This window comes from Argopecten irradians, chromosome 3, assembly GCF_041381155.1.
Source record: "Argopecten irradians isolate NY chromosome 3, Ai_NY, whole genome shotgun sequence".
NCBI classification, from domain to species: Eukaryota; Metazoa; Mollusca; class Bivalvia; order Pectinida; family Pectinidae; genus Argopecten; species Argopecten irradians.
The window spans coordinates 30,397,003-30,412,545 of record NC_091136.1 but is presented as its reverse complement, the minus strand read 5'-3'; the positions used below and the strand labels follow the sequence as shown (position 1 = coordinate 30,412,545).

General features: G+C 35.2%; 1 protein-coding gene across 4 annotated transcripts in view; it reads left to right on the top strand.

Annotated features, from left to right (window-relative positions):
- LOC138318165 (patatin-like phospholipase domain-containing protein 7) overlaps positions 1-15,543 on the top strand; it is a 48,747-nt gene that overhangs the window by 9,682 nt on the left and 23,522 nt on the right. For all 4 annotated transcript variants that reach the window (XM_069260321.1, XM_069260320.1, XM_069260318.1 and 1 more), the window contains 16 exons: positions 3,706-3,787; positions 4,104-4,192; positions 4,439-4,542; positions 5,676-5,822; positions 6,253-6,412; positions 6,846-6,923; positions 9,636-9,697; positions 9,826-9,892; positions 10,215-10,295; positions 10,847-10,979; positions 11,453-11,709; positions 12,128-12,205; positions 12,655-12,729; positions 14,613-14,749; positions 15,022-15,153; positions 15,268-15,441. In XM_069260321.1, coding sequence (XP_069116422.1) covers positions 3,712-3,787; positions 4,104-4,192; positions 4,439-4,542; positions 5,676-5,822; positions 6,253-6,412; positions 6,846-6,923; positions 9,636-9,697; positions 9,826-9,892; positions 10,215-10,295; positions 10,847-10,979; positions 11,453-11,709; positions 12,128-12,205; positions 12,655-12,729; positions 14,613-14,749; positions 15,022-15,153; positions 15,268-15,441 — 1,850 coding nt within the window. In that variant the 5' untranslated portion in view covers positions 3,706-3,711. The remainder of the gene's footprint in view (positions 1-3,705; positions 3,788-4,103; positions 4,193-4,438; positions 4,543-5,675; positions 5,823-6,252; positions 6,413-6,845; positions 6,924-9,635; positions 9,698-9,825; positions 9,893-10,214; positions 10,296-10,846; positions 10,980-11,452; positions 11,710-12,127; positions 12,206-12,654; positions 12,730-14,612; positions 14,750-15,021; positions 15,154-15,267; positions 15,442-15,543) is intronic.

The following is a 15,543-nucleotide window of genomic DNA, read 5'->3' as shown; positions in this document are numbered from 1 at the left end:
GATCCTTCTCAAATTTCATATTTAGGTTCCCCTAAATGCCCTTGTTGTGCATATTGCATTTGGGGGCCGATCAGTCAACAAGATGGCCAACTGGCGGCGATCTTGGATTTCTTTGTTGAAGTTTGTTACCGCTGTTTCTCAAAAAGTACTGAAGCGATCTGTCTCAAATTTTATATGTAATATGCTTCAAAAAGTTTGAAAAGCAGGGTAGAGATCCCTCTTTCCATTGTCAAACATAGATCATTCTTTGGTGGGCGCAAAGATCCCTCTGGGATATCTTGTTTTTCTCCTGGACTGCTTTCAGTGTAACTATGAGATAGTAAAGGGATGGATATGATGACAGTGATAATAACCCCTGGAGTATTGAGGATGTACATAGCTGGTAATAAAACAAGAGTAGCTGTTGGCTGTTTCTTATCAAAAATGGAAAAGGGAAAAAAGTCAGACATTTATTAAGAATTTCTCAGATGAGTTCTATGATAATAGATTATCTTTGTGTAATTAAGATTTGATTATAATTATACATTTATAGATTTAAGCAAGTCATCAGATTACAAATGATATGTATAGTTTAATGAATCTCACAGGAAGTTAGGAACAATTAGCAGACAGTATACTTACATAATATACCATAAAAAGATTGCATGTGTTTAGAAGATTTTTACGGCATGTATAGCACAAATTTGACAATATGTACACATATATATATATGTACTAAAATATAAGAGCATCATAATAGAATTTGTGTGTATTGTTGGAGTTTGGATGTAAACAGGTGGTAATATGATAGGTAAGGGTTTTGACTGATTGAATGACATTTGTACATCAGCATATTGATGGAGATGAAGTTTGTTTACACAAATGCTCCTCTATCATATCTTTATTATATCTTGTGACACGGATCATGACTCATAGCTTTACTTTTATATATTATTTGTGGTGATAAAATTAAAGGTCATAGATCACATGCACCTATATTGTATCTGCTATATCAGTGCCATAGTCCACTCACCCAGAAATTTTAACATTACCTGCATGTACGTGTATCTGTATACAAACTCTGTTGGTATATTTGTACACACAAACACACATTAAACAATCTTATTATCAGATGTGTGCAAGCATGAAAACAAACAAAGCCATACTTAAAGTTAAAATATTGATATCTGAATCATTAAAACTCAAAGTCCAATGCAATTGTTAATTGTGAAAGGATATGCAATATGTAATTACATGGTATATATATGGTAATGTAATATACATGCCAATATATATATATATATAGAGCTCATTTTGTTGATACATAAACAGCTACAGTAATGCATATACGCGGTAATGTTAAATATAGATAAGACATAAGGTATAATCAACATCCTGTTCCTCCCAAATCTGACGTTCCAAGTAAAAGTATTTTAAGACAAACTGGATCATTGAACATAATCATATAGCACCATTTCTAAATTATGTGAGTAAGAACCCAAGGTCATAATTAGTATCTGATCTTTAATAAAACAACTTACATATGGATGCAATTCCTGTATATTGTAACTAGCTAGTTATCAACAAATATTTAGCCTGTCTTGTGAAGATGTGTGGGATTATACTGTAAATTGGTATCAGTATTGTCATTATAGGATTGCTGGCCATGGTGAAGACTTTAGTGCATGCAAGTGTTGACTTATTAGCTCACCTGGTCTGAAGGACCGAGGTGAGCTTATGGGATACCGCAGCGTCCGGCGTCCGGCGTCCGGCGTCTGTCAACAATCGACTTCTTCTCCATAACCGCTGGTCGGATTTCAACAAAATTTGACTGGTAGCATCCTTATGGGCTACTAACTGAAAATTGTACAAATGATGGGGCTGATCCCCCGGGGGCCTGAGGGGCGGGGCCAAAAGGGGTCAATTTGGCTATTTCCATATAAACGACTTCTTCTCTGAAACCAAGCATGAGATAGCACCCATAATGCAATGGTAGCATCCTTATAGGGTGGGGATCGATTCAAAATTGTACAAATGATGGGGCTGACCCCCCGGGGGCCTGAGGGGCGGGGTCAAAAGGGGCCAATTTGGCTATTTCCATATAAACGACTTCTTCTCTGAAACTAAGCATGGTATAGCACCCATAATGCAATGGTAGCATCCTTATAGGGTGGGGATTCAAAATTGTGCAAATGATAGGGCTGACCCCCCCCCCCCCCCCCCCCCCCCGGGCCCCCCCCCCCCCCCCCCCCCCCCCCCGGGGGCTTGAGGGGCAGGTCAAAAGGGGTCAATTTGGCTTTTTCCATATAAATGACTTCTTCTCTGCAACTAAGCGTGGTATAGCACCCATAATGCAATGGTAGCTATCTTATAGGGTGGGGATTCCAAATTGTGCAAATGATGGGGCTGACCCCCAGGGGGACTGATGGGCGGGGTCAAAAGGGACAATTTGGCTATTTCCATATAAACGACTTTTTCTCTGAAACTAAGCATGGTATAGCACCCATAATACAATGGTAGCATCCTTATAGTGTGGGGATTCCAAATTGTGCAAATGATAGGGCTGACCCCCGGGGGCCTGAGGGGCGGGGTCAAAAGTGGTCAATTTCCATATGAATGACTTTTTCTCTGCAACTTAACATGGGATTACGCTCATAATGCAATGGTTACATCCTTATAGGGTTTGGATTCAAAATTTTGCAAATGATTGGGCTGACCCCCCGGGGGCCTGAAGGGTGGGGTCAAAAGGGGTTAATTTAGCTATTTCCATACAAACGACTTCTTCTCTGCAACTAAGAATGGAAGAGCACTTATAATGCAATGGTAGCATCCTTATAGGGTTGGGATTTGAAATTGTACAAATGATAGGGCTGACCCCCGGGGCCTTAGACGGCAATAGATGCGAGGTCAAAATAAATTACTTTGTCTCTGAACCTATGTATTTGATAGCATATTTGTATGGTATCAAGAGCATCATTGTATGGTTGTGATTCAAAATTAAACTTTGGGAGTCAATTTTGCTTATTTTTCTAATTGTCAAAGTCTTGTGATAATTACTAACAAAAAACCAGGTGAGCGATACAGGCCCTCTGGGCGTCTTGTTCATTATGATGGAATTACAAATGTGGTTTTAATTAACTTAATTGGTGTATATGTGGCACTCATTTTAAGGGGCAGGGTGGGGGTGGGGGGGTGGTGGGTTAATATTTTTAGAATTTCATGAGGCTTAATGGTCCAAACTGTTCTTTGTGAAGATTGGGCTGTTTTCAAACTGCTCTTGTTAGCCTTCTTTTCGAGGTTAAGATTTGTATTTCATGTTTTTTTGTAAAGATTCTTTCAAACAATAAACTTACACACTGTCAAGTAATGTGTTTGTACCTGACACAAATGTAGCTAGGTTTAATACAAATGTGAAGATGTTCTACTGCTCTAGACATGAGTTAACTAACATGAGGCACTCTGTTACCGTTGAACATCCATGTACTGTACATGTAAACCAACTTATTTTCACTACAACTTTGTCTTAAGTTTGCATTTTCATACATAACAACTTAACGGAGACATCTTTGGTTCTAATTTATCTGTATTTGAAATATTTTCACTGTGTTAATTCACATATATTTTCATAATTTATTGTTCCCTGCCAAATGGCATTTGAAAATATGTTGATTTATACTATAGGTTAGTTCTGTGATGATATTATACCATTACTGTTGTCCCCCACAGAGCATCATGATAGCACTGTGTGTAGCAGTCTTCACAATACTAGTCGTCCTCTTCTTTGGGGTATGGAAGCTGCGCACCAAAGGTTAGCCATTTCATTACCTGTATTCCATGTGCTCTTTTAACTTATATAATATATTTGTATTCACTTTGCAGTAGATCAAATGTATTTTAAACTTTTGCTGATAAGTTCAGCTGGATGCAAATCGTAAAGGTAAATTTTCTGCTCAAGACCAGCTTATGAAAAAGCTGTTGTGTAAAATAATACAATGACGAATGTGAAAAATTTGCAGCATATTGTAGTACTCAAATGATAATAAAAGAGATAAAAAGTTACCTATTTTCTATAATCATAAAATATAAATACAACATGGAAAACAATATTTCTTACTTGTTTTAAGTGCTGCCAAGTCGGAGTGGGGTACCCCGGAAACCCCGGTTCAGAAAGAGAGACAAAGTATTATTCTATGGACGCAAAATGCTTCGAAAGGTAAAAGAGTGCTTTTAGTTATTGCTTGAATATTAATCAAAATATTTTTAAATGTCATCTTTTACGAGCAGTTTTGGTGGAATATAATAATGGCATATTGGATTTAAAATTATGATTTTATATTAAAAAAAAAAAACAAAACAAAAAACTTTAAAAAAAAAAAATTAAGTGAATGTTGAGATGTTGATGCATTAGAATGATAATTTTGTGTTGTATCACATGGTTTGCTTTGCTTTCACTATGTAGGTGAGAAGTTTTACTAGAAATACAGTGGGAGCAGCCTACTCTGGGTCTGGTGCGGGTAGAGGGAAAATGAAAAATAAGCTGTTAGTGATGAAGCTAGCAAAAAGGTGGGTTTACTGGCCTGAACTTTGAAAGGATTGGTGTTTTATGCTTTTATAATTATCATCAGAATTATTTCTAATGTTTCATAGCATTTAAAGGGACACGAACCTGAATAAACCATGTAAATTTGAGTAAAATACATATTTAAGACATGTCAGATACATTACTAAGTAATACAGTTTGTATATATCAGTTATTGTGCAAATGTGTCAAATAAAATAATTATAATGGAAATTCCATCTTTCTGTATTTTGAACCGGCCCGGTCGAATTTTGTAACGATAGTATAGTAGTGTTGAACTTTAGTGACCTCCCACAATGCACTGCACAAATTAGCCTAAATGCATGTAAACAAAATGGTGTGTCAAAACGTGGGTGAAGCGAACACAAACTAATTCCGATAGAAAACAGTGTACCTCAAGAGTCAGTAACGTGCGCTATTTAGAAAGTAGGTAAATATAAATGGATCGCTGAAATGCAAGAGACGGGAGCAACTCCCCACTTTATACTTGCATGATGTACATATGTGCAATAAGTCAAGAACCTCCCTTCGCGGTGCCCTATCGTGATCGACTGAAAAGTCTCGTTTGACTTTTGAATTATCATTCTTACGCTAAATACAAATTGTTTTTATAACAAATATTGTTTAAACTTCATTTGTCAACCATCGTAAATTAGAAAATAATCTTAAAATGTGGAAAACTAATATTGACTTGTCACATCAGCAAGTTTAATTTGTTGTTCATTATAACCTCGCTTTTGGCAAGCTTTCGTTTTGTGTTTCTGTCATTTTAAATAACCAATCATTGTAATAAAATATTCAATAAACATCTGAAAACCATATCTTAGCATACAGAACAAATTATTTAAGGGTTCATGTCCCTTTAAAATTATTGTGACTGAAAAAATATAACATATTATTTAATCTGACAAACTACACCGTATTTCTGATAGACTTATGCATGAAGAAATATTACATGATACATAGATTTTATGTAATTTAATTTATTTTTTATCAAATAGAAATTCAAATTTTGGGTACTAGGGCATCTTTTCAAAATATTCTCAAAATTTGTCCCAGCTGATATTTTAAAGGTTAAAGTTTTGTTGTAAATGTTGGTTAATCTTTTCCCTGTCAGACTACTACAACTTCGGAACAGAAATGCTCTGCCACAGAGGAAGCACACAGAGCCTCCACAGTCCTTCCTGGAGACAGACTCCTCGGAGATTGAGGAGTCTGATCACCGTTTACCTCCAGAAGTCCTTTACATGCTTCGTAGTACTAGGTACGTGGATCATAGCCAATGGTTAACATTCTTTAAACAGTCTAAGGGGAAATAACTCAGTAAGGGTGCCACTCTTATCATTGCCTTTTGCAACAAATGTAGTGATCATGAAGAGGAAATAGTGTTTGACTGAAAAATATGTTCTAAACTGTATACTGATTAAAAATGTACAATTACGTAAATTGTGGCAAACATTCACCTTTTTCCCCCAAAGATAATAATCTGATATTTAGTCAAATGTTCCTGACATGTATGCTTAACTTGAGATGGAAAAGATATTGAAACATTTCTTAACTCTGATGAAAATCTGATTGCCAAAATTGATGTTTTATTACTTTATCATTGTTGTATATTATACTACCTTTTTGTGAATAAAAAGAACTGTAGTCAGATTGCATGCTTTAAATGAATTGCTGCACATCTTTTTCAGAGTATTTGGTCATTTTGAAAAACCTTTATTTCTGGAGCTTGTCAAGCATATGGAGTCAAAATTTATTCCCCCTGGAGGCTATCTGTTTAAGATAGGAGATGTCGATGACAGTATATATGTGGTACAGAGCGGAAAGTTACATGTCTATATAGCAGAAGGAGTAAGTCTAAATATCTTAATCACTGACCATATTTTACCTCATAGGTCTGTTGTGGACTTAGAAATGACAAAATAAAATACAAAAAGGGGCTATATTTCATCAACAGTTTACAGACTCCTTGTGAATTTTTCATAAAATAAATTTACTGACTAAAGTCAGTGCTGTGTCGGTGCTAAATGAAAATGTCATTATATATAGAACAGGTGCTGAATGCAAATAAATAAAAACACTACTAGTCATAAAGTTTTTGATGAATTGATGGGGTTTGTTGTTGAATGTTCTATCAATCGCCAGATATATACTGTCCTTTGCTCTGGTCATCTGTACTTACGTTCATTATATCTGTCCATCAGATTTTACCACAAAGGTATGTAAATAATGTACTTATTTAGTGCATCTCGATTTTCAAAGACATCGTGATATGTTATTTCAGGAATCTGAACATTTTGTAAAGGAAGTAAACACTGGGGACAGTATCCACAGCCTCCTCAGCATATTGGATGTACTAACGGTGAGTTGTCTCTATCTGGTTTCACCAGTCAGTCAATATCAATTGATGCTTATGATACACTACTTCTTCTGTGGCAATATTAATAGTTGTTAGATTCATTAGATGGGGGATGTGTTATGGGCTATATGTACTATGTTAAAACACAGCAGAATCGATAGGTACTCATTACTTTGTTCTTGTAAATAGTGATTTGCTTTATTACATCACTGTAGGAAATTTCAAACTGCTTTGAAATAACACTTCCTATGGCTAGAAGTTAAATGAAATGAAAGGTATTTTTGTGGTCCCTCGTTTAGTTTACCCACTTAAAAATGTTGAGATAAAAAAACACTGAAACTTATAAATACTTTGACATGTTTCTGTTATATGTAGGGACATGTAAGTACACAGCACATATATATAGTTCTTAAATGTATTAGTGCATTGTACAAGTACCTCATCAAATCCTAATTCCATAGATATACAAGCTCTATTTCTGCATTTTCATATATGAGATTCTAACCTGTTCTGATCAAAATATGGATATAAAGCCAGTTTGTATTGATCATGATGTTACCAGCCTCTTCAAGATCGTATCTCACACCAAAGTTATCATAAAACTTTGTTTTGAGAAGAACAGTTGATATACAGTGGGCCTGTGATAATCCAGACACTTATAGTCCAGAAAACTTGTTATCCAGACATCGGGGAACAGATTTGATTATTGACCAAGTACGCTAATTAAATCTGGCAGATTGGAAAATTCATAATCAGGACAGATTGAACTGGGGGTGCAAGTGTTCAGAATATTGTGGGTCCACTTAATATCAATCGAAGTAGCGACCAGTATATGATTTAAACAGTTTATAAAAGAAAAGTTGAGAATCAATGTCAGCTTGATTAATCATATTCATTCAAGTACTGGCTTCTGTATTTCCATGGAAGGATTTAGGAATAATCTAAATCCCCCGTTTATTATCACCATCATGAGGCTGTGGACTATCATAATCATGTGCATGATATTTATAGGAATACCCAATCACTCGTTCTAGACTCTAGCTGATTAATTATGCTTTTATTAATGCTTTGGTTGGAAAGATCATGTTCCCAAGTGTTAAAACTATGAATTGATAACAAATCACATAAAAATGATAACTTGTCACAGTCACACTAAACAATTGCTTGCTTTTAACTAATTAACATAGATATGTGATAGTCTGTAATAAAGGTCTTTGTGGAGTATGTAAATGAAACAGGGCAAGAGTAGTGTGTCACCAACCAGACTCTTACTGTACCGTACTTACTGTTCTGCTTCTCTGCCAAGCCAAGGGGAATTCCCTCTACTAGCATGAAGCTAGAAGCCGACCTTATCACTATTTACACTAAAACCTGTTCCATAGTCTCCTTAACATGTATGGTATCAACATTGCCTTGTCAGTTATGAAACCATCATCCACTGTAGTCTTGTTCAGAATTAACAAGACATGAGTTGGAGAGATATAGGAGATAAGACTAGAGACAGTTTTAGGGGGATAATTTTACTGTTAACATAATGATTCAATCAAGTTGTTCCCTGTTCCCCCTGGACACATGGCAGGCATATTCAGTAGTTTTTGTATGTCTTATGTCCACATCATTGCCACCTAGTCGGCTAGTCTTCAGTTCTCATTTGACCCAGATGTCTCTTAGATTTTACTAATGTTATCATTGATTAATTAGGGAGAATGCTCACTCTTCTGAATCACCTGGGTCCATTCTTTGTTTCCTTTTTAAGGAGGCTCCTTACAAATCCTTCAATTGCTGGTAGTTAATTATCCCTTGTTTAGTGTTCCAATGTCGACTTTGATATTTAATCATTTACATGATCACAGGGGTGTACAATTATGAAAGTATTGCATTAGCACAAGAACTGGTAGTCACATTATTTCACTAGCTCTGAGAATCATTCTACTAGCATCATTTACTTTTCAATATTGTGTCCTCAAATATCTGAAATGGTATTGTCAACAATTCCATGTATATGTCATGAAATATTTTTCAATATTATCGAAATTTTATATCCGAGGGGGCTTGTTTTAAGTTTGTATACTTTATAAGTGAATTTCATTAGGTTTAGTTACTTGCATTATATATGCTATCACATTAGTTTTGATTCACTAGCATGCTGGTTATAACTTATACATGGTATACAGTTTGATGCACTCTGTTCTGCTTGATAGGTGATCAAGGGAACTTTTAACATTGATTAAAAATAATTTCTATACAATTATTGACCAAGCAGAAAAAATACATGTACTAGCTAAATCTTGCTAAAGATTGAGTATGATAAAGAGTAATATTTTACTGTCAAATGCTATATTGTTTCCCTTTTATACCTAATTGAGATTTAGATTATAATATTTTATGTCTGGATTTGTAGTTTGTCTATCAGAAATACAATGACACACACTGTACATATTACACACACTTTGTCAGTATTATTGTGATATGTTCTTGTTGTAAATCCTATTTAGTCACTATTTCCCTAGTTGATAAGCAAAACATTGTTGACAGAGGTAAATTTGTGTAGTTAACAGATAAGCATGTAGAAGAATATTTTGTCATGATAAAATTCATATTGCTTTCAGATTGAATTATTCTTTTGTGTTGGAAAAATAATGTGATATATAACACTGCACCTGGTACAATATGTATATGAAAAACTATAACATAAATTTTATTTTATTTTTTCAGTGTCATGCCCAACCTTTCAAAACTGTTTCTGCAAAAGCTGTAGTAGAAACAACAGTATTGAGGTAAGAATATGGCTGGTAATCTCCCGTTTATCATTTCATTGAAAGTGTTTCTCGATATTATTTATACAGTTGTATAACATAAAGTGATAAAGAACAATAAACGATAAACAATATTTTATTTCTGACAGATTGCCTGCATTGGCTTTCCAGTCCTTGTTTGAACGGTTTCCAGAGTCCTTAGTTCGGGTTGTTCAAGTAAGTGTATTTTTTTTTCAATAAATAGTATTATTATTCCTCATCGCTATAACAGTGCAAGTGATTGGATTAACAGCATCATGTGTTATCTGTCTTGCAAACATAATCCTGAGAGATGTCAAAGAGGAACAATTTTTCCCAATGACTTAAGGCAGATATTTTCATTATAATTACAGGTTTTTTTTTATGAATTATTTAACAAAACTGATTAAAGTTGCAACAATATTGTATCATAGATAAGTTTGAAAATAAAAATGTCTTACCCATCCAAAAAACTTGAGAGTTGATTTGTTTCTTATTGAATTCCTGATTTGTTTTCCAGATTATTATGATACGACTACAGAGAGTGACATTTACTGCCCTTCACAATTACCTGGGTCTCAGTAACGAGCTCATCAGTCCTGTATGTACTACATTAACTTACCACACTTTCTTCACCTGATCTGTTTTGATTGGGACTAGTCCAGTTTTATGTAAACAAAATCTGTTGAGAAAATGGTTAGATTTGTAGATTTGTATTTAGAATCAGTCATTGAACTGTGTCATTGTCAATTCCAGATAGTAAATGTGCAGTCAGGAGTAATAACAAATATTTAATATTAACTCAAACCAAACATGTAAAATAAATTAAGAATCATTACCGTATTTTATATTTTTATCACTTTCCTAGTAGTTCTTTAAAGCATTAGTTTCTTTAAAGTAATAAAAAAAACTTTGATATACTATTATACCATTAACTTTTCATTGGACATCTTATTTCGTTTATTTTGTGGGTACATAAAATAGACAAAAATAAAAAAGCAAACGAAAATTCAACCAGAAATACACATGTCAGCTTTAATGTGATGTCAAACAAAGAAATAAAATGTTTTTACAGTAAGTATAATGTGACATGGTGGAAGATAGTTTACCGTAGGACTTGGTTGGCTAAAGCAGGAAATATCTTGATTTTAGGCGAGTAACACAGAGATGCGGACACTGTCAATCCACACCATCACCCCACAGTCTAGTCCGCAGAAACGACAAACAAGTTTTACTCCTTCTTCATCAGGCGAAGCAGAGGCCTTGAGAGCCTCACTCCTAGAAGGTAATTATTTGTCATAATATCTGTCATTGGGTGAAAATTCTGTCATTGCTCTTTAATTATTATACATGATGTGATAATTCTTTTCCAATTTGTGGTTAAAATAAAAAACAAATATGTTTTCTGTATTTTTGGTGATATGCCAGGGCTACATGTGCGTTTAGGTTTCATTTGCTCTTTAGATAATATCAAAAACTTGAAATTACTTTATTGCATGATTGAAAAAAAAAAACTTTCCTTTTTTTTGTAATTTTTTTCCATTTTACAATGAAACTGGTTTGACTGACACTGTAAATAACCCCAATAATATATGTCCTGTACTATAGTGGTTTGATGGTAGAAGAGCATGTTGTAATTTCATAAATCTTGTCATATATTGAGGATGTCAGCAATCTGTTAAGTAGGTTTTAAATAAAATTTCATAATTCCTGAATATGAAACTCATTAAATAAGATGTACCAATCACTGTTTTGTAGTGAAAAGACAGTACTCTGAGGGAAGTGATGTAGACCATTTGAAGTCCGACTTTGATACAGCACGCATGCGAGCACGCGCACTCAGTGCATCAAAGATAGATACTGAAGGAATGGCACAGCCACATAGTTCTACATCAGTACAGAGACACAAGGTGAAGAAAACAGACGTGACAAATTCTACATCATCGCAGAACACTAATGAAGAAGTGGTCCTCAGTCTAGCCAAGAAAGACCTCATCACCCTTCTTAAACTTAAAGTAAGAATGTTTCTCAATCAACATATTCTAACATATCAAATATCGGTAAACATGTCAAATAACTTGATCAGCTGTCTTAAACTCAGTAGTAAGAAATCATTGACTCTTTGCTTCTAACTACCCTCAAACTTTGTTGCAAAATATTTTGAATATCACCCTTCTTACTCTTAGGGAGTATCAATTCAAAAATCTTTGTTTTCAGATGCACCAGTGATTGTTCAATGTCACAGGGCATTTTGCAAGAAAATAACTACATGTATTTTTTTAAAGCTGGAAGCACTCTCACCAAATCCCTAAAAATTAACAAAATCAAACTAAGCAAAAAAGGTTTTTCATTTTCCCTTAAAAAATTATTCTTGCACATTTTACAACATCTGTGTTAATTTTGATAATTATAAAAACCATTAAATTGAAACAGGATTCCACCTTACTGGATGACAAAGTGTCCCTGCAGTACATCAAGGCTGGAACGACCCTCATCAAACAGGGAGATCAGGTAGCTATAGGAATACAATATACATGTTGCAGTAATTTCACTGGGAAAGTCTTTAAGCGTAAAAATTAGGCTACTAGTTAGATTGGCTAGCACTGTTGGTGATCAGATTCAGAGTTACAATGGGCTAGATCTGTTGTTGATCAGATTCATAGTTACAAATCAGTTTTTGTATTTATTAGTAATTTATTACACCATAAAGTTTGTTTTTAGAATTGTGAAGCAAAACTGTATATGTTTACAATTATGACTATTGATTGTCATTAAAGAACTTTGAATTTTGTATGTTTTGAAATGGATTTATGACAGTTGACAATGTTTATCTGAGAGTGTGTGGATGTAAATTATAATTTACATGGTTAATGAAATGTTCTTTGTCTGTACTTGATTTTATGTAGAAGTCTAATATTTGAATTAATTTTTCACTTTCTAATGAAATTATCTCATTTTAGGATGCAAGTCTAATTTTCCTCATCACTGGAAATCTGTTGATCCTTCAACAAGTTGTTGGAGCAAAAGAGAAAGAAGTGAGTAAAATTTTTTTTTTTTTTTGAGAGTGAAAATGTTATTGAAGAAGAGTTCAACTTCATGGACGTAAAACATTGAAATATGAAAAATAGAAAACTTAAGCCGAGAATGTAGAACTTCATATGGTAGATTACAAGTTACAATATGTCTTAGGAACTGTGGTGGTTGCAGGCCAAATGGTAAGATGTCTCGACATATTACCACAAGCCCTTCCCCTCTGGGTTGGAGTTTAATTCCCATGTGGGGCAGATGCCAGGTACTGACCGTAGGCAGATGCTTTTTAGCCCACCATCATCAGATGGTTGGCTATTCAAACCGCTTTTTGTCCATGGTCCGTGGTCCGTGGTCCGTGGTCCGTCCTTCCGTCCGTCCTTCCGTCTGTTAACAATTCTTGTTATCGCTATTTCTCAGAAAGTACTGAAGGGATGTTTCTCAAATTTTATAAGGAGGTTCCCCTAGGGCCCTAGTTGTGCATATTGTATTTTGGGACCAATCCGTCAACAAAATGGCCGCCAGGCAGCCATCTTGGATTTTGATAGTTAAGTTTGTTACCGCTATTTCTCAGAATTTACTGAAGGGATCTTTCTCAAATTTCACATGTAAGTTCCCCTAGGGGTCTAGTTGTGCATATTGCATTTTGAGACCGATCGGTTAACAAGATGGCCGACAGGCCACCATCTTTGATTTTGATAGTCTAAAGTTTGTTACCGCTATTTCTCAGAAAGTACTGAAAGAATTTTTCTCAAATTTCATGTACAGGTTCCCCTAGGGCCCTAGTTGTGCATATTGCATTTTGGGACCGATCGGTGAACAAGATGGCCGATAGGCCGCCATCTTGGATTTTGACAATTGAAGTTTGTTACAGTTATTTCTCAGAAAGCACTGAAGAGATCTGTCTCAAATTGCATGTGCAGGTTCCCCTAGGGGCTTAGTTGTGCATATTGCATTTTGGGACCGATTGATGAACAAGATGGCCGACAGGCCGCCATCTTGGATTTTGATAGTTAAAGCTTGTTACCACTATTTCTCAGAAAGTACTCAAGGGATCTGTATCAAATTGCATGTGCAGGTTCCCCTAGGGGTCTAGTTGTGTATATTGCATTTTCGGACTGATCGGTGAACAAGATGGCCGACAGGACGCCATCTTGGATTTTGATAGTAGAAGCTTGTTACGACTATTTCTTAGAAAGTACTGAAGGGATCTGTCTCAAATTTCATGTGCAGTTTCCCCTAGGTCCCTGGTTATGCATATTGCATTTTGGTATCGATCGGTGAACAAGATGGCCGACAGGACGCAATCTTGGATTTTGACAATTGAAGTTTTTTTCCGCTATATCTAAGAATGTACTGAAGGGATCTGTCTCAAATTGTATGTGCAGGTTCTTCTAGGGGTTTTGTTGTGCATTTTGCATTTTAGGACCGATCGGTGAACAAGATGGCCGACAGGTAGCCATCTTGGATTTTGATAATTGAAGTTTGTTACTGTTATATATCTCAGAAAGTAGTCAAAGGATCTTTCTCAAATTTCATACGAGTAATATGTAGTAAAAGCTTGAAAAGCAGAGAAAAGATCCCTCTTTCCTTTGTCAGACAAAGATCGTTCTTAGGTGGGCGCCAAGATCCCTCTGGGATCTCTTGTTCTCTGGGTAATCTGGATTCCCTCCATCACCTAAATGTGTCATGTCCTTATATGATCCTGGCTATTGAAAGGACTTTACACCAATCAACCTAAACCAAACAGATATATCTAAAACTGTTTTGTTGTCATTAGTAATTTTCTTACTACCCAGGTATACTCAATTATTTCAACAACAACTCAATTAATATCTTTATGTTCTTTATAGTATACATATTTCATCTGAACTATTTGTCTCCCTTGCAGCAAGCCCTGTTGTTTTGTTCCCAGCCGGGAGAGATGGTTGGTGCCCTAGGTGTACTGACTGGGGAGCCTTCATTCTTCACTATCAGAGCCAAAACTGATGTCAGGATCGTAGTCATTTCTAAAAATGACTTCTATGAGTATGTGATATATGAAGGAAATATTACTGTATATTCCGGTTAATGTCATATTATGAACACATACTGGTAGAAAATATGACATAAGCAAAACATTTAAGCAGAAATTGATATTTATTTTAACACTAATAAGAAATTGTAATATTGAAAATTATGAGAAACAAAAAAAGTACATTGAAATGTTTTTTCCGGGATAAGAAAAGTTATAGTTGAAATAGATATGGATATTGAGATTTATTTTGATAATTCAGATGATAATATTTTCATCCTTACAGAATGATGAGGATTCAGCCTGATGTCGTCCTCAATGTTGCCAAGACAACCCTTGTGAGGATGACCCCATTTGTACGACAAATTGACTTCGCTCTGGATTGGATGTTGACAGAGGCAGGAAAAGCTCTGTTTAGGTATAGTATCTTTTATAATTAAAAATATGTATTGATTTCTTTTGTTTGACATTTAAACAAATTTAGAATTTTTTTAGTATGCCCATTAGTTAATGGTGGACCATATCTTTTCAGACAAGGAGACTATTCCGACAGTATTTATATTGTGCTGACAGGACGTTTCCGGTCTGTGATAACACAAAAAGATGGTAAGAAGGAACTGGTAGCTGAGTATGGACGTGGAGAACTTGTCGGTATCGTAGAGGTCCTCACCGACACAGAACGTACCACCACCATGATGGCTATTCGGTAATTATCTCCCCTCAGTCAATTCTAATTTCTTTTCAAATCCTTTTCAATGTAAGATACAATTTGTTATGATGAAAGCAGGCATGTTTGTTCAATGTCCAA